We start from the raw sequence: 23,340 nt of genomic DNA, 5'->3' as shown, positions 1-23,340 counted from the left end.
ATAATGTTACTGTCAAAATACATATTTTAAACATTTCTAGGTTTGGGGGGAGGGTGAAAGCTAAGCATTAGGTTTGTTTTATAAGATGGTAACTAATCAATATGTTTTAGTTCTTTTGGATTAAAAAAAAGATCTAGACAGATTCTATGATGCTTAATTGCAGCCCCATGTATAAAAATTCTTTATTAATCTTAGATCAAGTTTCTAGATGACTTTGTTTTCAGAAACTTGAGCTATAATATTAACAATTATATACATAATATATGTGTTTTAAAAATTCTGTTGTCATGTATAATTTCATGAATGTTCTATTTATTCACATCTTTGCTTTTTTTCTCTACGCTGCTGCTGCTGCTAAGTCACTTCAGTCGTGCCACACCAGGTTCTTCTGTCCATGGGATTTTCCAGGCAAGAATACTGTGGAAAAGTTGGTTTAAACTCAACATTCAGCAAACTAAGATCATGGCATCTGGTCCCATCACTTAATGGCAAAAAATGGGGAAATAATGGAAACAGTGACAGACTATTTTTGGGGACTCCAAAATCACTGCAGAAAGTGACTGCAGCCATGAAATTAAAAGACACTTATTCCTTGGAAGAAAAGCTATGACCAACCTAGACAGCATGTTAAAAAGCAGAGACATTACTTTGCCAACCAAGTTCTGACTAGTCAAAGCTATGAGTTTTCCAGTAGTCATGTATGGATGTGAGAGCTGGACTATAAAGAAATCTGAGCACCAAAGAATTGATGCTTTTTGAACTGTGGTGTTGGAGAAGACTCTTGAGAGTCTCTTGGACTGCAAGGAGATCCAACCAGTCCATCCTAAAGGAAATCAGTCCTGAATATCCATTGGAAGGACTGATGCTGAAGCTGCAACTCCAATACTTTGGCCACCTGATGTGAAGAGCTGACTCATTTGAAAAGACCCTGATGCTGGGAAAGACTGAAGGTGGGAGGAGAAGGGGACGACACAGGATGAGGTGGTTGTATGGCATCACCAACACGGTGGACATGAGTTTGAGTAAGCTCGAGAGTTGGTGATAGACAACAACAAGCCTGGCGTGTTACCGTCCATGGTATCACAAAGAGTCGGACACGACTGAGTGACTGATCTGAACTGATTCATCTTATATTTTATCTCTACTTTCATAAAATATTTTTTATTGAATTTGATGGAGAATATTCAGTATTCAATATCAATCCTTGTTTCCTACAGTCACTCATTTTTAAAACTGTTTTCCATTCTTGTGGGTACTAGAGAATGGAAATACTATATATTGTTTTGCTGTTGTTTCAAGCTTTTTTTAAAGTTTTTTACTTTGCTTACTCAATGTTAAACAGTAAGCCTTCAAACAAGTCCTGCAATTTTCCCCTGTAACTGCTAATACATTTTAATTATCTTTTCACTTTACATGAATTTAAGTAATCCCTGTGTTATCAAGGAAGACAGACTGTAACCAACTTGCTGACCAAGCAAACCAGAAGAGCAGGGCAAGTTGGTTCTCTTGGCAATTCCAGTAGGGGAACTTCTTTTTCCATGTTTTCATATCTCTCTGCTTTTCAAGAGCTTCTCAGATATGCATGACAGGAGACAGACTAAATACAATTCAGTTCTCTGGAAATAGTTTTGAGATGCCTTACATCAGTTATTTACACATCAATATAGAGCATTAATTTAGAATAATGCTCCTTTGGGATAACATTTCTTCATCCCATTAAGAATCAACTCTAGTACATTCAAATGATGAGGAACTAAAAAGTTGTGAAAAAGAATGAGAAATAATTTCATGAATGGGTGCAGTGATTTCCTACATGTTGTAAAATGAAAAAAAGAAAAGTGTAAATTATTTTTTATATAAGAAATAGGAAAAATTATATATACATAGTTTATTTTTTTAAATAAAAATAGGAGGAAGAAAGCAGAAATGAATGACACTGATGATCTATAGGGAGTAGGTTAAAGTGAGATGGAAGTTATGGAGGGTGGGGATGATAATATTCTCAGTATGGCTTTTGTATAATTTTGACTCGAAATAATTTTAATGTTTTATATAAAAATAAAATAAAGGCTAGGGGATAAACATAAAACAGAACAAAATAAGAAAAATCCTTACTTTTTCAAATGAAATGTAACTCACCTAGAGCCAGACATCTTGGATCCAAAGTCAAGCGGGTCTTAGGAAGAATCACTATGAACAAAGCTAGTGGAGGTGATGAAATTCCATTTGAGATATTTCAAATTCTAAACGATGATACTGTGAAAGTGCTGCACTCAATATGCCAGCAAATTTGGAAAACTCAGCAGTGGCCACAGGACTGGAAAAGGTCAGTTTTCACTTCATTCCCAAAAAAAGTCAATGCCAAGAACGTTCAAGCTACCACACAATTGCACTCATCTCACACACTAGCAAAGTAATGCTCAAATTTCTCCAAGCCAGGCTTCAACAGTACATGAACCGTGAAGTTCCAGATGTTCAAGCTGGATTTAAAAAAGGCAGAGGAACCAGAGATCAAATTGCCAACTTCCGTTGGATCATCAAAAAAGCAAGAGAGTTCCAGAAAAACATCTACTTCTGCTTTATTGACTACATCAAAGCCTTTGACTGTATGGATCATGGCAAACTGTGGGAAATTTTTCAAGACATGGGAATACCAGACCACCTGACCTGCCTCCTGAGAAATCTGTATGTGGGTCAAGAAGCACCAGTTAGAACTGGACATGGAAAAGCTGACTCATTCCAAATCAGAAAAGGAGTAAACCAAGGCTGTATAATGCCACCCTGCTTATTTAACTTATATGCTGAATCAGTTCAGTTCAGTTCAATTGCTCAGTCGTGTCCGACTCTTTGCAACCCCATAAATTGCAGCACGCCAGGCCTCCCTGTCCATCACCAACTCCCGGAGTTCACTCAAACTCATGTCCGTCGAGTCGGTGATGCCATCCAGCCATCTCATCCTCTGTTGTCCCCTTCTGTTCCTGCCCCCAATCCCTCCCAACATCAGGGTCTTTTCCAGTGAGTCAACTCTTCGCATGAGGTGGCCAAAGTATTGGAGTTTCAGCTTTAGCATCAGTCCTTCCAATGAATACCCAGGACTGATCTCCTTTAGGATGTACTGGTTGGATCTCCTTGCAGTCCAAGGGACTCTCAAGAGTCTTCTCCAACACCACAGTTCAAAAGCATCAATTCTTCGGCGCTCAGTTTCTTTATAGTCCAACTTTCACATCCATACATGACCACTGGAAAAACCATAGCCTTGACTAGATGGACCTTTGTTGGGAAAGTAATGTCTCTGCTTTTTAATACGTTGTCTGCTGCTGCTGCTGCTAAGTTGCTTCAGTCGTGTCCGACTCTGTGCGACCCCATAGATGGCAGCCCATCAGGCTCCCCTGTCCCTAGGATTCTCTAGACAAGAACACTGGAGTGGGTTGCCATTTCCTTCTCCAAAATATGCTGTCTAGGTAGGTCATAACTTTCCTTCCAAGGAGTAAGTGTCTTTTAATTTCATGGCTGCAATCACCATCTGCAGTGATTTTGGAGTCCCCCAAAATAAAGTCAGCCACTGTTTCCCATCTATTTCCCATGAAGTGATGGGACCAGAATACATCATGAGAAATGCTGGGCTGGATGAAGCACAAGCTGGAATCAAGATTGCCGGGAGAAATATCAATAATCTCAGATATGCAGATGACACCACCCTCATGGCAGAAAGTGAAGAGGAACTCAAAGGCCTCTTGATGAAAGTGAAAGAGGAGAGTGAAAAAGTTGGCTTAAAGCTCAACATTCAGAAAACTAAGATCATGGCATCTGGTCCCATCACTTCTTGACAAATAGATGGGGAAACAATGGAAACAGTGAGAGACTTTAGTTTCTTAGGCTCCAAAATCACTGCAGATCACTGCAGACTGCAGACATGAAATTAAAAGATGCTTGCTCCTTGGAAGAAAGCTATGACCAACCTGGAGGACATATTAAAAAGCAGAGACATTACTTTGCTAATAATTACTTTGCTTTGACATTTGGTCAAAGCTATGGTTTTTCCAGTATTCATGTATAGATGAGAGTTGGACTTAAAGAAAGCTGAGAGCCTAAGAATTGATGCTTTGAACTGTGGTGTTGGAGAAGAATCCTGAGAGTCCCTTGGACTGCAAGGAGATCCAACCAGTCCATCCTAAAGGAAATCTGTCCTGAATCGTCATTGGAAGGACTGATGCTGAAGCTGAAATTCCAATACTTTGGCCACCTGATGGGAAGACCTGACTCATTAAAAAATACCCTGATGCTGGGAAATATTGATGGCGGGAGGAGAAGGGAACGACTGAGGGTGAGATGGTTGGATGTCATCACCAACTTGATGGACATGAGTTTGAGTAAACTCCAGGAGTTGGTAAAACAAGGAGGCCTCGCATGCTGCAGTCCACGGGGTCACAAAGAGTCAGACACGACTGAGCAACTGAACTGACTAATTGAAAGGGAAAGAAAAATCACCAAAGTAACTTTTGCACACATTATTTTGATTTTATACCCTATATAGATATAGGAGCTGTAAAGAAAGTACTAAACTGTAGTTAATAGTATTTTCTTTCTCATTTCCTGCCTTCCTTTCCTGCCTCCCTTCTTTCTTTTTCTTTCTCTGTTTCTCTTTGTTTCTTTCTTTCTCATTCTTTCATTTTTTTCTTCTTTCTAGAAGTGATAGGAATTAACAAATCTGAAACTACTCTCAGTATATCTCAAGGCTGAATAGATGAGTAAAAACACTGGGAAAAAATGAGAGCCATGTTTTTCACTCTTTCAGACAATATTTGCAACATGAGAAGAAGGTAGCATGTAGCTTTGAACTGGAATTAGAGAAACAAGCATAGACACATCATATTATACATACAGAGAGAGGATGAGAAAAAGAACTAAGCAGATGTGTGGTTGTGTGTCTGCTGTTGCTTCAGTTGTATCCAACTCTTTGTGACCTCATGGACTGTAGTCTGTCAGGCTCTTCTGTCCATGGGATTCTCCAGGCAAGAATATTGGAATGGATTGCCATGCCCTCCTCCAGGGGATCTTCCCAACCCAGGGGTCTAATCCATGTCTCTTATATCTCTTGCATTGGCAAGCAGATTCTTTACCACTAGCATCACCTGGGAAGTTCATATGGATGTGTTTATACAACCATACCTTGGTTTTCAAATACCCTTGTACACTAAAAGAAATGAGGACTCCTTGGAGAATAGTGAATTCAGGGCTAGAAGAGGAAAAGTACAAAATGAGCCTGAAACATTTGTTGTGCAAAAATGTAAGGAAACATGAAAAGAATTATATGTCCATGCTCAGTCGCTCAGTCATGTCTGACTCTTTGGGACCCCACGGACTATAGCTTACCAGGCTCTTCTGTCCATGGGATTATCCCAACAGGAATTGTGGAGTGGGTTGGCATTTCCTCCTCCAGGGGATCTTTCTGATCCAGAGCTAGAACCCTCATCTCCCGGGCTCTAGGCAGATTCTTTACCACTGAGTCACCTTGGAAGCCCAAAAAGAATCATGGGTTCATGTCAAAAGAACATAGGGTAAAAAAGGACAAAGGAGCCAAGATGAAGTGGCTCTTACTTGACACATCTAGAGGAATATAGGCAACAAAATAAATAAGAATAGTAATATATAATAGCCCATTGATTAAAATGTGAATCTGTAATCCTTATTTACTGATATAAATAAAAAAATGAATAAATGAATGTGTGATTTCCAGTAAGGTTTTTCTTCTTTAATTTTTATTTTATATTGGAATACTGTTGTTTAAGAATGTGATATTAGTTTCAGGTATACAGCAAAATGATTCAGCTATACATATATATGTATCAGTTCTTTTTAATATTCTTTTCCCATTTAAGTTATTATAGAATATTGAGCAGAGTTTCCTGTGCTACACAGTAGGTCCTTGTTATCTAAATATTTTAAATATAGTAGTGTGTAAATGTCAATCTCTCCCCCCAATCTGTCCCTCCCCACCAACCCTAACCTCCTGGTAACCTTAAATTCATTCTCTGAGCTTGTGAAACTGTTTCTGATTGCAAATAAATCCATCTGTACCATTTTTTAGATTCCACATATAAGTGATATCATCTGATATTTGTCTTTCTCTGTCTGACTTACTTCATTTAATATGATAATCTCCAGTCCCATCTATGTTGCTGCAAATAGCATTATTTCATTCTTTTTAATGTCTTAGTAATATTTCATTGTACATATGTACCACACCTCACACCAATCTGAATGGCCATTATCAAAAAATCTAGAAGAATGTTACCAATGAACCTATTTTCAGGGCAAGAATAGAGATGCAGACATAGAGAACAGACTTATGAACATAGTAGGAGAAGGAGGGAGCGAGATGAATTGAGAGAGCAACATTGAAACATTTACAGTACTATATGTAAAATAGAAAGCGAGTGGGAAGTTGCTGTATAACACAGGGAGCTAAACCTGCTGTTCTCTGACAACCTAGAGAGGTGGGATGGGGTGTGGGTTAGAAGGAAGTTTCAAGAGGCAGGGGACATAACATGTAACTTACGTCTGATTAACATTTTGTATGGCAGAAACCAACACAACATTGTAAAGCAATTATCTGCCAACTAAAAATAAATTTCAAAAAAATCTACAAAAAATAAATGCTAAAGAGGGTGTGGAGACAAGGCAACTCTCCTACACTGCTGGTAGAAATGTAAATTGGTACAGCCACTATAGAGAACAATTTGAAAGTGAAATTTGCACAGTCACGTCCACTCTTTGCGACCCCATGGACTATACAATCCATGGGATTCTCTAGGCCAGAATACTGGAGTAGGTAAGTCTTTCCCTTCTCCAGGGGATCTTCCCAACCCAGGTATTGAACCCAGGTCTTGCACATTGCAGGCAGATTCTTTACCAGCTGAGCCACAGGGGAAGCCCAAGAATACTTAAGTGGGAAGCCTATCCCTTCTCCAGTGGATCTTCCTGATCCAGGAATCAAACCGGGGTCTTCTGCATTGCAGGCAGATTCTTTACCAACTGAGCTATCAGGGAAGACCAGAGAACAATTTGGAGGTTCCTTAAAACCAGAATATAAAGCTACCATATGATTTTTCAGTCCCACTTCTGGGCCTGTATCTGGAGAAAAACCTCACTTGAAAGTACCCGTGCACCCCAGTGTTAATTGCAGTGCTCTTTACAATAACCGAGAGGTGGAAGCAACCTAAGTGTTCAGCAGATGAATAGGTGAAGATGTGGTACAAAATGAACTTACTTACAAAATAGAAGTAGAGTTATGAATGCAAAAAAGCAAATTTATGGTCACCAGGGATAAATTGGGAGATTGGCATGGACATATACACACTCCTATACACATTAATAAATAGATAACTAATAAGAACCTGCTGTGTAGCAGAGAGAACTCTACTCAGTGCTTTTAACACCCTATATGGGAAAACAACCTTAAAAAAGAGTGATATAAGTATAACTGATTCACTCTTTGTACACCTGAATCTAACACAACATTGTAAATTAACTATGCCCCAATAATTTTTTTAAGTAAAAAAATGTGGTACATATATACAATGGAAAATTACCTAGGAAGTATTCTTTGTTGGGCGAAGGAGTGCTCTTTTTAACTGAGCATGTGTCGAGAGACTTTCAAATCTAGTAAGTCTCCCTTATACTTATTAATAGTCATTAATATGAAAAACTGACTTAGGAAGTTTTCCACAGTATATTTAAGAGATTTTCCTGTTAAACAGTCTGATTCTGATATATTTTAAGAAACAGTCTCCTCTTACTTTACTGCTGTGCTCTCTCTCTCTTTTTTCTATTTCAAAATCTATCAGCTTTATACATGCAGCCTTGTTTCCCTTCTAATGGAAAGCCTTTATTTTCCAGAGACACATGGTGCATCCTGGAGAGTAAAATCTTCAACAGTGGAAATTCCTACCAAGTGCTACCTTCTGGACTCAGCTTTATATCTCATCTGAAACTAATCAGAGAGTTCACCCCCTTTCCTACAATGTAATTTCTTGGGAGAACAGCATAAGAAAGTGGGAAAGTCTGTGTATAATGCAGTGTATAGTGTTGTCTGTATTAGCAAAGTCGTTCTGATTTTCATTGGAGAATTCCCTCTTAAGAGGAAACTATCAGAGGTTGGGGATTGTGAATATATAGATTTTATACAAACAGTCTAAAGACATTTTCATACTTTTAGCTTCACAGGAATAATTTATAAAAGAAACATTTCCAAGAAATCAATTGCTTTATTGAATGTTTCTTATATTTTTTCTCTTTCATATATAAATTTCATGCCTGCAAAAACCCCAAGAACTAAACAAAAAACTTTTCACTGGTTTTTATTTAATTTTCACTATGAAAAATATTAAACAAAGATAGAGAAAACAGCACAATAAATTTGATGTATCCATCACACACTTTCAGCATTATCAATGTATGTTAGAAATGTAAATTATTACAGCCACTATACCTTAGCCATCCGACTCCCTGATGGATTATTTTGACGTACATTCCAGATATGATAGTGCCATATGCCTTAGATTGCACAATATGCTATTAGTATAATCAAATTTCCAGCAGTAGTAACTAGCTGTTATGAAAATATTTGAACAGCTTCAGTGAATTCCAGACTATTTGATTTCTGCAGTCACATCAGCAGCAAAAATGCTCACAATTTACCATAAAATTTCACCAGAATATGAATTGAATGACTAAATCTGTATTATCACAGGGATAGGTGGTTATTTAGAGGAACTAAATACAAATTTGATGACTTTTAATTTCTAATAACCTCCCTTTTCTGCAGATCTGTGTGAGTGGTATGACTATTCACAGTCTTTTTCTTTTTTAGCAGATATACAAAAGTTCTAACATCTCTAAGAGGCAATACTTCTTCTCTACACTTTTTTCCTCTGGCTATTAGATTAGACATATGAGCCTGGCAATCTACAGTCCACTGGGGTCACAAAGAGTTGGACACGACTGAGTGCACACACACATACATACATACTAGACTAGAGGTCTATCCAGGCCTTGGGAGAACTGCAGTGATACTCATGACACAGTATATATGCAAAAGGAAGAATTCCATGAAGCAAGGCAGATTCCACAAAGACTTGTAGATGACTTTTGTCCCAGGCCTACCGATGCAGCCAACAGTGCCTTCCTTTCAGGCCACACTTCAGGTGCCTAAGAATCACCTAGAAGAATTTCCTCATTTGGCTGTTTCCAAAAATTAAAACATATGAGTGACTTGAAGGATACAGCATTCCTAACATGTAACCAAACATCACAACCAGCTTGTTCTGTAGGAAAAAGTGCCCCCCAAATGTCACTAAAACGCCAAATTGGTACAGGACAAACAGCATGAGAAAGAAAAACACAGTTTTCACGGCTCTGAAATGGGCCTCCACATGGGCGTCTCTGGAATCCCTGACAGTGTGTGCAATGTTCTTCTTGTGTTTCCACAAAGAATGGAGCAACACGAGAAAGGAAATCAGGGAAAGGAAGAAGCGGGGGAGGGACTCCGTAGTGAAGATAATCATAAAATTTAAATTTCAATATTCATTCACATTGCAGAACTCAGTCATATTTCTCTCATGCATCTTTTGGACATGACACCAGAAGACATCAACATTATATGGCCAAGGAAAACATTACTAGGAAGGGCACAGATACAAGTGGAAGCATGAAAACAACCTTGTTACTTCTCCATTTTAGCCAAAGGAAAGGAGGATGGGAGAAATTGGCGATCTTCAGGAAATAAAAGACAGCAAGGCAAGTAGCAAGCCAAATGCTTGAGTGACTGGCCAGTATCCAGATACAAAAAAAAAAAGATATATTTTCTTCCCACAGTACCAAATCCTGCCTGATAGAACATCATTGAAAAAAACATGACAGTGGTTATCCATAATTGACTGATTCTGGCAAAGGCCAAACTAGCAAGAATGAAGTCAACCAAGCTTAACTTCTGGTTTCTAATCCAGGCAATGCAAGCTGTGAGTTCAATAAATCCATTCCCTGAAATTCCTATTATAAATTCCCCACCAGTCACAACCATGAAAACCTTCTCCAATATATTTAACATGACTGCAAAGAGAAAACTCTGATCCATAGTTTGTTGACTAACTTCCAGATGATTTACTAGATAATGATACAGGCTTTATGCTTGTTTGTGCAATAGTTGTTCTTCTTTTTTATATTGTGGCTCTTCTTTTTAGCTAGGAAGCCCAGAAATCTGTAACAAAAGTGTGGAATCACTTTCTGTAACACTCATTGGACATTTCCATACAGCTCTTCCAAGGATTTCCAATCTTGGTCCCGATGGCAGCTACAATAATATTCTATGTACAGAGATGATTGAAAGGCCAAATTTTCATTTGCTACCATGTAAATTAAGGCCTGGATTAATTTTCACTCTTTTGAATAAAAATGTGTTCTCCTCTCCCAAAGAATTATATCATTTGATTTACAAATTTGAATTGTGAAATAGGAACTTCCAACACCAATTTTCACATTAAAATTCTTTATCATGTAGAGGTAACCAGAAAACACTATTCTGTTGATTAATTATGAAGCATTCACAGTAGAGGACACTGCATTACAGGATAAGATACAGAGTCTGAAGCTTTTAGGAAACTTGGCAGGCAACATATGAATCTAATCTCAGTATCATAATTCCCCTCCATTGTGAAAGACAACTTATTGAGCATTGTACCTCTTAACCACTAAAAAGGGTACAATATTTGATAGGCCTTTTGGATTTCAGTTAATAAAAATCTGAGTGTGCTAATTTTACTGTTTGTTTGCCGAATATCATAATGGTGCTAATTGTGAGCAGGGCCTGAACAAGCTAAAGCTATTCAGAAAATCTAGGCTCTTCTACGTGAATTGAGAAAATTCAATGATCTATAAACTATGGATTAAAAGAGACCAGATAATGCAATTGGAATTGACATTAAAGTGGTCTGCATCATCTGATCATGTAATTTACTTGTGATTTTCAGGCCTGTTCATAGAACCATTCAACTTCAGCTTCTTCAGCATTACTGGTCAGGGCATAGACTAAGATTACTGTGATATTGAATGGTTTGCCTTGGAAATGAACAGAAATGATTCTGCTGTCTTTGAGACTGCATCCAAGTACTGCATTTCAGACTCTTTTGTTAACTGTGAGGGCTACTCCATTTCTTCTAAGGGATTCTTGCCCACAGTAGTAGATATAATGGTCATCTGAGTTAAATTCACCCATTCTAGTCCACTTTAGTTCACAGATTCCTAAAATGTCAAGGTTCACTCTTGCCATCTCCTGTTTGACCATTTCCAATTTGCCTTGATTCATGGACCTAACATTCCAGGTTCCTATACAATATTACTCTTTACAGCATCGGACTTTACTTCCATCACCTGTCACATCCACAACTGGGTGTTGTTTTTGCTTTGGCTGCATCTCTTCAGTCTTTCTGGAGTTATTTCTCCACTCTTCTCCAGTATTATATTGGGTGCCTACCGACCTGGGGAGTTCATCTTTCAGTGTCGTACCTTTTTGCCTATTCATACTGCTTATGGGATTCTCAGGCAAGAATACTGAAGTGGTTTGCTGTTTCCTTCTCCAGTGGACCATATTTTGTCAGAATTCTCTGCCATGACCCGTCCACCTTGGGTGGCCCTGCCCAGCGTGGCTCAGGGTTTCACTGAGCTAGACAAGGCTGTGGTCCATGTGATCAGTTTGGTTAGTTTTCTGTGATTGTGGTTTTCATTCTGTCTGCCCTCTGATGGATAAGGGTAAGAAGCTTGTGGAAACTTCCTAATGGGAGAGACTGACTGAGGGGGAAACTGGGTCTTGTTCTGATGGGCAGGGCCATGTTCAGTAAATCTTTCATCCAATTTTCTGTCAATGGGTGGGACGGTGTTCCCTCTCTGTTGCTTGACCTGAGGCCAAACTATGGTGGAGGTAATGAAGATAATGGTGACCTCCTTCAAAAGATCCCATGCCCACACTCCTGCACTCAGTGCCCCCAACCCTGCAGCAGGCCGCTGGCGACTCATGCCTCCGCCGGAGATTCCTGGACACTCATGGGCATGTCTGGGTCAGTTTCTTGTGGGGTCACTTTTCTCCTGTATCCTGGTGCATACAAGGTTTTGTTTGTGCCTTCCAAGAGTCTGTTTCCCCAGTCCTGTGTAAGTTCTGGTGGTTCTATGGTGGGGTTAATGGTGACCTCCTCCAAGAGGGCTTATGCCATACCCAGGTCTGCTGTACCCACAGCCTCTGCAGCAGGCCACTGATGACCCATATCTCCACAGGAAACAGTTCTGGCTCAGTCTCTGTGGATTGGGCATACATTTTGTATGCCCAGATCTTAGCAGCTCAGGCAACCAGGTGCTTGGTGAGTGCACTGTCCCAGGTGGGCTGTGCACCTTAATCACCTCCCCTGTTTCAACTGCTTGGTTTTCTGGGTGCACCACGAGAGCACTGTCTCATATATGCCGTATGTCTCTTCTGGAGAGCTGATCTCAGGCTGCAACCCTTCTGGCGGAAGATGCCATCTCTGGGGCTGAGATTGTAGCAGCCCCTTGCCTTCGGGCTCAGGCTGTCTCAAGCCTGCCTCTCTGCCCCAGGGTGGAGAGGGGCCTGTACACAGCTGGCTAGCTCTCCTCTGGTATTCACTCAATCCTCTGTTTTGTGAGTGGGCCAGGATGCCGGTTAGGTTGTTAGGTTAGAGCCTTTCGTGGGAAAGTTATCTTTTCTGCAGTTGCAGTTAAGCGTGTATTCTGTGGATTTTTTTTCTTCTTTTTTTTCTCCTGGTTATGTTGCCTTCTGAGATTCCAAAATTCCCCACATACCTACCTATGAGAGGGTTTCCTACCATGTGGAAACTTCTCATCCTTCACAACTGTCTCCCAGGAAGGTCTCCACCCTGACTACAGTCAAGAAATTTAAAGATGCTTGTTCTTTGGAGGAAAAGCTATGACCAACCTAAACAGCATATTAAAAAGCAGAGACATTATCTTACCAAGAAAGGTCCGTCCAGTAATCATGTATGGATGTGAGAGTTGGACTATAAAGAAAACTGAGCACCAAAGAATTGATGCTTTTGAAGTGTGGTGTTGGAGAAGACTCATGAGAGTCCCTTGGGCTGCAAAGAGATCCAACCAGTCAATCCTAAAGGAAATCAGTCCTGAATATTCATTGGAAGGACTGATGCTGAAGTTGCAACTCCAATACTTTGGCCACCTGATGTGAAGACCCGACTCATTGGAAAAGACCCTGATGCTGGGAAAGATTGAAGGTGGGAGGAGAAGGGGACGACAGAGGATGAGATGGTTGGATGGCATGTCCAATGTGATGGACATGAGTAGACTCTCGGAGTTGGTGATGGACAGGGAAGCCTGGTGTGCTGCAGTCCATGGGGCCACAAAGAGTCAGACACAACTGAGCAACTGAACTGAACTGAACTTCAGACCTGTTCAAGATGTCTCTATTCTACATAATTTCTACTTAATTATAGATTGCAACTATCCAAGCCCAGATTTGTGGCTTAGTGGCTCATATAACATCCAGTTCATGATGATCACATGAGTAATTAACATCAGTGGCTCAGACGGTGAAAGAATCTGCCTGCAATGCAGGAGACCTGGATTCCATCTCTGAGTTGAGAAGATCCCCTGGAGAAGGGAACAGCTGTCCATCCCAGTATTCTGGCCTGGAGAATTCCGTGGACAGAGGAGGCTGGCAGGATACAGTCCATGGGGTCTCAAAGAGTTGGACATGACTGAGGGACTTTCACACACTTAAATAAAGTCTATATGAAGACATAGTGGCATGATGGTTCTGCATGATATACTGTAGCCTTGTAGATCCACTTGGGCTTTCCCAGGTGGTGCTAGTGGTAAAGAACCCTCCTGCCAATGCAGGAGACATAAGAGAAGCAATTTCAATCCCTGGGTCAGGAAGATCCCTGGGGGCAGGCATGGCAACCACTCCTGTATTCTTGCCTATCAAGGAGGGGCTCTATGTTAGACTCTTCCAATAAAGGATGGTAGAAGGAGACTGTAAGGCCAATGAAGGAAAATGGGGTTTGTTATCTCCAGTTTATTTCTGGCTGGATTCCTACATGGTCCCTGTCTACTCGTTGTTTCTGTGAGCACCACTCCAGCAGTGTTTCTTCATCCTGCCAGCATTTCCTTCCCCTCGGAGCAGCTGAATCCAGTTTTCAGCTTTCCTGGTGCTGTACTGAACCCTCCCTCGGTACACCAGCCTGCTCCCCCTCTTCTGAGTATAATCCCAGCACAACCTCTCCCTCATGCTCAGGCCACTCCCATAGGCTTAGTCACAGTGCCAGTTGAGCGATGTATCTTCCTTAAGGTCTGAAATTCAGTGCCACGGGTTCCTTTTTCTAGGTTTCTAGGTTTCAATCATTTTAACCTCTCCTTTGTTCCTTAACCCTAGGAATGAGAGCTACTTCCTGTGGTTGCTGTCTTCATCACCCTGTAGGGTTCTTTTTCTACTCTTTCAGTTATTTTATTAACAACTCTATACCCAGTTGGAGAAGGCACTGGCGACCCACTCCAGTACTCTTGCCTGGAAAATCCCATGGACGGAGGAGCCTGGTAGGCTGCAGCCCATTGGGTCACATAGAGTCGGACACGACTGACACGACTTAGCAGCAGCAGCAGCTATACCCAGCTGACAAATCTTTATATTAAAATATTCTTTTCAAATTGATATGGTAATTTCTTTCTTCTTTTTTTTTTGTAATTAATTTATTTTTTATTGGTGGCAAATTATTTTACAATATTATATTGGTTGATTTTGCCATACATTGACATGAATTCGCCCCGGGTTCACACAAGCTCCCCCTCCCGAACCTCCCTCCCACTTCCCTCCTCCCTCCATCCTCCCTCTGGGTCATCCCCGCATGCCAGCCCCGAGCATCCTATAACATGCATTGACCCTGAACTAGTGATTCATTTCACATATGACAACATATGTGTTTCAATGACATTCTCCCAAATCATCCCACCCTCACCCTCTCCCACAGAGTCCCAAAGACTGATCTATACATCTGTGTCTCTTTTCCTGTCTCGTATACAGGGTTATCATTTGCATCTTTCTAAATTCCATATATATGCGTTAGTATGCTGTATTGGTGTTTTTCTTTCTGGCTTACTTCACTCTGTATAATAGGCTCCAGTTTCATCCACCTCATTAGAACTGATTCAAATTGAATCAGTTCTAATTTCTTTCTTCTGACCTACTCTGGTTGATACATCCATCCATTTAAATCTTAATTTTAAATAGTATTATTTTAGTTCTCAGATGTCCGTTTGTGATCCTTTCATAGATTCTATTCCCAGGCAGCAGAGTCGTAGGCTAATTGTTAGGATAAAACTTTTTAATTGATTTGCTTCCACTTAATGACTTTTAATACATTTAGTTCCTCTAGAGTTTAGGTTCGGAGAAGCAATGGCACCCTACTCTGGCACTCTTGCCTGGAAAATCCCATGATGGAGGAGCCTGGTAGGCTGCAGTCCATGGGGTCGCTAAGAGTTGGACACGACTGAGCGACTTCACTTTCATGGATTGGAGAAAGAAATGGCAACCCACTCCAGTGTTCTCGCCTGGAGAATCCCAGGGACTGGGGAGCCTGGTGGGCTGCCCTCTATGGGGTCGCACAGAGTCGGACACGACTGAAGTGACTTAGCAGCAGCAGAGTTTAGGTTGGCAAATTATGGTCCACAGGCTGCTGCCTATTTTTGTAAGTAAAGTTGTTGAAATACAACTATGTCCATTCATTTATGTATTGGCAATTGCTGCTTTTGAGCTACAATGGCGGAACTCGGTAGTCACAGCACCACATGACTTGGAAAACCTAAAATATTTACTCTCTGACTCTTTACAGAAAAATGTTCACTAACTTCTATGTTGGAGTCATGCCATCAGGCTAGCACAAGGCCTTGGCTCCCTCTAGTTTCACTTTTGTGCACCGAGGTGTAAGTTCTGCTACAGGATAAAGGGGAGTTTCCCTCGGTGTTTTGGCAGAAACTTTGGAGACTTAATGAAGTGTCCCAGAAAGTCTGTACTAAAGATGATGATACCAGTTTTGTGGTTCTGTTTCCCTTAGCATGTCACCATATGATTAATATGGAGATTTAAGAGAAGAGGCTAAAAGTGATCATTTCTTTGAAGAGAATAATCAGTTTATCTCACCATCTAAATGAAAGGAGAAGCATGTATAGAAATTGACATATATCTCCTAGAGACTCAGGAACAACCAACTGGGATTATAGCTGAAAAAGTCTATAAGACAAAACATGGCTATAGAATGGTTACAGCAGAGAGGACTGCTTGAGAATGGCTGCCCTTACAGAGTTCACTGGGGCAAGTTTCCTGTTTCTCGTGGGCCAGACATGATCTTTATAAGGGAGCTTGACATGGGTCACTTGAAAGAGAACTCCTAAAAATCATCTCATAAAAGAGAAAAGCAATTCAGGCAGATATCGTCCAGGTAAAGTTCAACATCAGAAACCAGGAGCATAATCATTTCTTATGATTCAGTACCTTTAAGGAATCAGCACAGGAACCTCAGATAGGACAGCCCATGCGAAAAGATTCCAATAAAACCCACAAAGATGCTGATGGTAAAGGGTCAATGCTGTTAACTTAGGGTGTTTCAACCCTGCATATTCCAAAGAAAGATTTGACACCTGATTGGCTTCTAGAGAAGAACCTCTAAGTGCTTGGAATATCCTGCCTAGCAAGAGTGTCTCTGTATACCTGGGGTCTTGAGTCACACCAGATAGTTTAGTTTGTGCTAACAAATTCATCTATAGTGAGTTGTTTTTTGTTTGCTTGAGGTTCAGAGCTACACTGTTTCAATTTGAGCTAGAGACCAGGTAGTTATAATCAATCACATGGGTGCTCTATATTTATGTCACTATTCCCTAATAAAACCCCTGGACACCAAAGCTCCAGTGAGTTTTTCTCATTGGCAATACTTTACATGTGTGGTCATACATTCATCATTACTGGGTGAACCATGTACTGTTCATATAACTCCACCAGGAAAGGACAATTTGAAAGTTGTGTCTGTTTTCTCCTGGGCTCCACTCTATGTACCTTTGGCCTTTGCTGATTTTCATCAATATCTTTTTATTTTAATAAAGTATAACAGTGACTGTACTGAGCTCTCTGGGAGTCATTTCTTGGGAGTCATCAAACCTCAGAGTGTCTTGACAGAATGAATCTTCATCAAAATATTCAGGATGACTGATAGCTTTTGACAGCCCAAAAGAGAACTGTAGATAATGCTAGCTATAGATGGAACCATAAAGGAACCAAAGGCAGCACACATGATGGGGAGATGAATAGCAATCTGCAACAAAATCCTCTCCTATGTTAGATTTCCAGGCTTGAATGGGGTCTGAAATTGCTGAGTGGGAGAACTTTTATACTGAATGACAAATTTAAACTTTATCGAAAGAGAAGAATAACTCAGTAAAATAGAATTGAAGGGGCAGTGGCAAGAAAAAATAAATTTGCTTACTGGTTTTTCGGTGCTTGAAAACAAGTTGCTTTTACATCATATGTAGACAAAGTCTTTTTATACTCTACTCTCTAAAAATGCAGGCATCCCATATCTACATTAAATTACCCTAGGAAGGGATCAAAAGCAAAAACCTCTATCAAAACATGGGATTCCTGAGAACAGCAGTGTTAATAAGTACCACTCAGTACACAAATTAACACTCTATCTGGGAAATGAGAAGAATGAAAGACTACTCTGCATTTTAAAGTATTCAATAGTTTCTGTATTTTCTTTCTTCACAATAAACTCTACTATGCCCTATGCTCTGGGCCGTCTATTTTCTAAGTCCTGTGCTTTCACTCTTATACATTTATTTATTTGAGACCACCCATGGTACATGAAATAATCTGGTTCTGATGAGTGTTGCAACTGCACCTCTAGGCATCTGTTAAGGTTGTGTAATAAAAATTTAACATGCCAGTTCATTCTATGCTCGTTATTTCCCCAGCACACTTTTAGGTCATGTTGTTGTTGTTTTTGTTGTTCGGTTGCTAAGTTGTGTCTGATCCCTAGGACCCCATGGACTGCAGAACTCCAGGTTTCTCTGTCCTTCACTATCTCCCTGAGTTTGATCCAACTTCATGTCTATTAAGTTGGTGATGCCATCCAACTATTTCATTCTCTGTTGACCCCTTCTCATCTGCCCTCAATCTTTCCCATCATCAGAACCTTTTCCCATGATTTGGCTCATCCCATCAGGTGGCCAAAGTATTGCAGCTTCCACTTCAGCATCAGTCTTTCCAATGAATATCCAGGATTGATTTCCTTTGGAATAACTGGCTTGATCTCCTTGCTGTCCAAGGGACTCTCAAGAGTCTTCTCCAGGACCACAGTTCAAAAACATCAATTCTTTGGCACTCAGCCTTCTTTATGGTACAACTCTCACAGCTGTACATGACTACTGGAAAAATCATACCTTTGACAATATGGACCTTTGCCAGCAAAGTGATGTCTCTGCTTTTCATTATTTTGCCTAGGTTTGTCATAGCTTTTCTTCCAAGGAGCAAGCGTCTTTTAATTTTGTGGCTGCAGTCACTGTCCACAGTGATTTTGGAGTCTGAGAAAAGAAAATCTGCCACTGTTTCCACTTTTTCCACATCTATTTGCCATGAAGTGATGGGGCTGGATGCCATGATCTTAGTTTTTTTAATATTGAGTTTTAAGCCCGCTTTTTCACTTTCTTCTTTAATCTTCATCAAAAGACTCTTTAGTTCCGCTTCCTTTTCTGTCATTAAAGTGGTATCATCTGCATACCTGACGTTGTTGATATTTCTTGTGGCAGTCTTGATTCCAGCTTGTTCATCATCCAGCCTGGCATTTTGCATGATTACTCTGCATATAAGTTAAATAAGAAGGGTAACAAAATGAAGTCTTGATATACTCCTTTCCCAATTTTGAACAGGTCATGTCCATGTCCATGTCCAGCTCCTTTCCCAATTTTGAACAGGTCATGTCCATGTCCATGTCCATGCTTTTTGACCTGCATACAGATTTTTCAAGAGACAGGAAAGGTGGTGTTTTGGTATTCCTACTTCTTGAAGAATTTTCCATAGTTTGCTATGATTGACACAGTCAAAGGCTTTAGTGTGGTCAATGAAGCAGACTGTTTTTTTTAATGATCCAGCAGATTGTTTTTTAATGATCTTGCTTTTTCTATGATCCAGGAGATGTTGACAATTTGATCTCTGATTCCTCTGCTTTTTCTAAATCCAGTTTGTGCATCTGGACATTCTCAGTTCACATACTGCTGAAACCTTAGTTTGAAGGATTTTGAGCATAATCTTGCTAGCATGTGAAATGAGTTAATTTTTATGGTAATTGGAATATTCTTTGTTACTGCATTTCTTTGAGATTGGAATGAAAACTGACCTTTCCCAGTCCTGTGACCACTGCTGAGTTTTCCAAATTTGCTGGCACGTTGAATGCAGTATTTTCACAGAACCATCTTTTAAGATTTTAAATAACTCAGTTGGAAATCCATCACCTCCACTAGCTTTGTTGGTAGTAATGTTTTCTAAGGCCCACTTGACTTTACATTCTAGGATATTTGACTCTAAGTGAGTTGAACCATGAACCATCATGGTTATCCTGGTCATTAAGACCTTTTCTGTATATGCTTGCCACCTCTTCTGCTTCTGTAAGGTCCTTGCATTTCTGTTCTCTATTGTGCCCATCTTTGAGTGGAATGTTCCCTCGGTATCTCCAATATTCTTGAAGAGATTTCTAGTCTTTCCCATTTATTGTTTTCCTCTATTTATTTGCATTGTTCACTTAAGAAAGTTTTCTGATCTTTCCTTAGTATTCTCAGAAATTCTGTATTCAGTTGAGTAAATCTTTCCCTTTTTCCTTTGCCTTTAGCTTATCTTCTTTTCTCAGCTATTTGTAAGACCTCCTCATACAACCACTTTGCCTTCTTGTATTTCTTTTTCTGGGGGATGGTTTTGGTCACCAGCTCCTGTACAATGTTACAAACCTCTGTCCATAGTTCTTCAGGCACTCTGCCTACCAGATCTAATCTCTTGAGTCTATTTGTCACCTCCACTGTTAATACATTAGCCACAGTAATGAGTTGTTATAATTTCCAAATAGTCATTGCATTGTCTTGGGGTTTTTTATGTCTCTGAGACTTGCTATCAGAGCTTTTATAGTTGTAATCTAGCCACAAATAAATACCTTTCTTTCCAAGCACTGTGGTTCTTATATCTCATCAAAATTCCCAATGTCTTAGTGATATTTGGAACATAGTTTGAATCTGTTCATCTACCCATCCAAAAAATACTTGCTAAATACGAAGAAGGTGAGAAAGATAGTCTTTCTTGGTAAGCAAGTCTGCTTTTTAAGTGTTATGCTCTTGGTTTAAAATCATGCTGGGCAATTGGTGACAGTATCAAAATGATGAGGCATCAGAATATCCTACATTATGAGAGAGAGAGAAGGAAGAGAGGATCACAGAACCAATAAGTAATTGAAGAAAATATTGAAAATTAAGTCTGAGTGCATCAGAAAAACAGAAATAGTTTGGGGTCTACAGAGTCTAGATATTTTTTCTCTATTTTAGTTTTTATTTTACCAATTTGAGTTTTTATATTTTTGCTTTAAAAAGTGTATTGGAATAGTGTTGAAGATTTATCAAGTGATTCTTCAGTATTAATCATTGAAACATTTTCCTGTTTACATGCACTATCCTCCTGCTTGAGAACTTATCCCAGTTGTTTGCAAAGTCAGCTTGATATCCAACGGTTCTCTGGGATGATGCTGTTTTGTCATTTTTCTTTTGCCATGTATTAATTTCTCCCTGATCCTCGGTTGTATTTTTGTTTTTAGTGCACTCATTCTTTACTAAATATAAATCTTTAATCTATATGTGTGTGTGCTCAGTTGCTCGGTCATATCTGGCTATCTGCGACCCCATGGACCATAGCTCACCAGGCTCCTTGGTCCATGGGATTTTCTAGGCAAGAATACTAGAGTGGATTGCCATTTCCTACTCCAGGTGATCTTGCTAATCTAGGGATCAAACCCATATCTCCTGTGTCTCCTGCATTGGTCAGCAGATTTGTTACCACTGAGCCACCTGTGGTCACCTATAATTTTTTTTAGCACTGAGGAATTTGTTTCCTTGTTAACAGATTTTCACGAAATGTAATTTGGAATATTGCCATCCCCTGGATAACCTTGCATTTTCTGACATATATCATTCCTTTTATCTTCTATAGCCTTAGATGATCTCACTAATCATTATATATCATTAATCAAATGATATACATTCCAAATTCGAAGTCTACTAGTTGATCCACTTTTGTATTGTTGAAACACTTAATTGTTCCTTGATGCATTTTATTTGAAATATTAACAAGTCATGGCTTGTATCAAGAAGTAGTCACTAATGACCTGAGGCTTTAAAACAACTTTATTTTTGTGTTCAGATATTCAGCTTTTATTTTTAATTAAAATTTCAACATATTCCTGAACATATTTACTCTCCTTATTTTGGTGTTCCTTTCTATTTTTAAATGAAAACTTAAAATAATTACCTTTCTTTAGGAATTAAATCTCTATATATCTTTACAAGTGCAAATATATCTACATTAATACATATCTATGGCTATTCTTTATATATACATATGTTTTTATGAAATCAATAAAGTGCAAATTAAGTGAGATTAAACTAATATTTTGCCTAACATACAATGCATAATTTTACTATTAGTTATATCATCACCATCTTGATGGAAACAGCAAAATCCTTTTCTTTTGGCATTTTCCAGAAAGATTTTTTTTCCTGTCATTTTTTGTTGTTCAGTCACTCCGTCGTGTCCAACTCTTTGCAACCCCATGGACTGCAGCAGACCAGGCTTCCAGTCACGCTGTGCAGCTTTCAGGATCCAACCCGGGACTGGATCCAGGCCACAGCAGTCAAAGGACAGAATACTAACCACTAAGCTACCAAGGGAACTCCCAAGAAGATATTTTCAATAAGGCTCAATCACCTATCACAGAATAGAATTTAAACAGTCAGGATAAAATACAAACATATATATGAATCCTGTTTGTCGTCTTCATTCTTGAGAAGGTCATCACCGCTTCAGGCTTATTTTTGGAAGAGTAGGTTTTCTTAGATTCATGTAAGCCTTCAGCTTCCTTAGGACACAGAGTGAAGCCTGCTTCAATTTGCTGTTCCATAAAATCAGAAGAAAAGGGTGGCCAGAAGGATAGAAAAATAACAGCATGTTCACAAAAATCTTTGCTACGAAACTACCTAGAATGTGATTGGCCCACACTGTCATAATATTGCTCAAATAGTATATAACGAAGAGGAGTAGGAATGAAATCATAGACTTCAGGGCTCTCACGTGGGCCTCCATGCTACAGTCCGCACCCTTCATACGCCTGAGATGACCACATAAGGAGAGGATTAAAAGGAGAAAGGAGACCAGGGACACTGCAAAGGGGATGAGGAACATTATGGTAAGGAACAAATTGTATTTTATCATTAGTAAGTCTGACGTCACATTTTTCCCCCTGTCTACCTGGTTTTGGAGCAGGATTTCAACTACCATATCCTTCTGAAGAAGGCACAAACAGAAAGAGAAGACAGCCCCCAGTGCAATAAAGAGAAGCACCTTGTGAATTCGCCGTTTCATCCAGAGGAAAAGGACATTAGAAAAGCTGGCTATTCTGAGGAGATAGAAGACACTGATGCAGGTGGTGCAGGCTGTGGAGAAATAATTGGATCCTGTCCAGAGGAACACCAAATTTATCAGGAGATTCTTGTTGCACTGGATTTCCTCAGAGATTACATATAAACCTGTAATTGAAATCATTATGCACAGCACAAATATTCTGGAAGTAGCCAAGCAGGTGAAAATAAAGTCAATCAGGGAGAACTTCCTGCTCCTGATCCAATCAATACAGTTAACCAGAACAATGAATCCATTTCCCAAAATACCCAGTAAGAATTCTCCAGCAGAAATGACCATAAGTATATTGTTCAATGTTCTTTCCATGCCTGCTGATAGGAAATCTCTGCCTTCAGTACTTCACTGACTTATAAATGAGGAGTAACAGATTTATGCATCCAAAGTTCTGATGTTCAAAAAGTTCTTTCCCCTGCACTTTAATATTCACTGGCAAAAAAAGAAAAGCCTTCAAGATGCTCCCAAAGTCTTAGTTATCTTTGAGAAGCCACCTTTATTCCTCTTAAGATCTTAGCTAGAGATTTTCAAGGCAA

The 23,340-nt window shown here is 39.6% G+C and overlaps 1 protein-coding gene across 1 annotated transcript; it reads right to left on the bottom strand.

The window, feature by feature from the left end:
- Positions 1 to 22,186: 22,186 nt before the first annotated feature.
- Positions 22,187 to 23,116, bottom strand: LOC129537181 (taste receptor type 2 member 7-like). Its single transcript, XM_055396605.2, has one exon. The coding sequence runs from the start codon at positions 23,114 to 23,116 to the stop codon at positions 22,187 to 22,189; it is 930 nt and encodes a 309-aa protein (XP_055252580.2).
- Positions 23,117 to 23,340: the final 224 nt, after the last annotated feature.

The sequence above is a fragment of the Moschus berezovskii genome, chromosome 6 (genome assembly GCF_049115385.1).
Source record: "Moschus berezovskii isolate FMDL1 chromosome 6, NW_MosBer_1.0, whole genome shotgun sequence".
NCBI lineage: Eukaryota > Metazoa > Chordata > Mammalia > Artiodactyla > Moschidae > Moschus > Moschus berezovskii.
The sequence above is the reverse complement of the archived record's forward strand: the minus strand, read 5'-3'. Positions and strand labels throughout refer to the sequence as shown.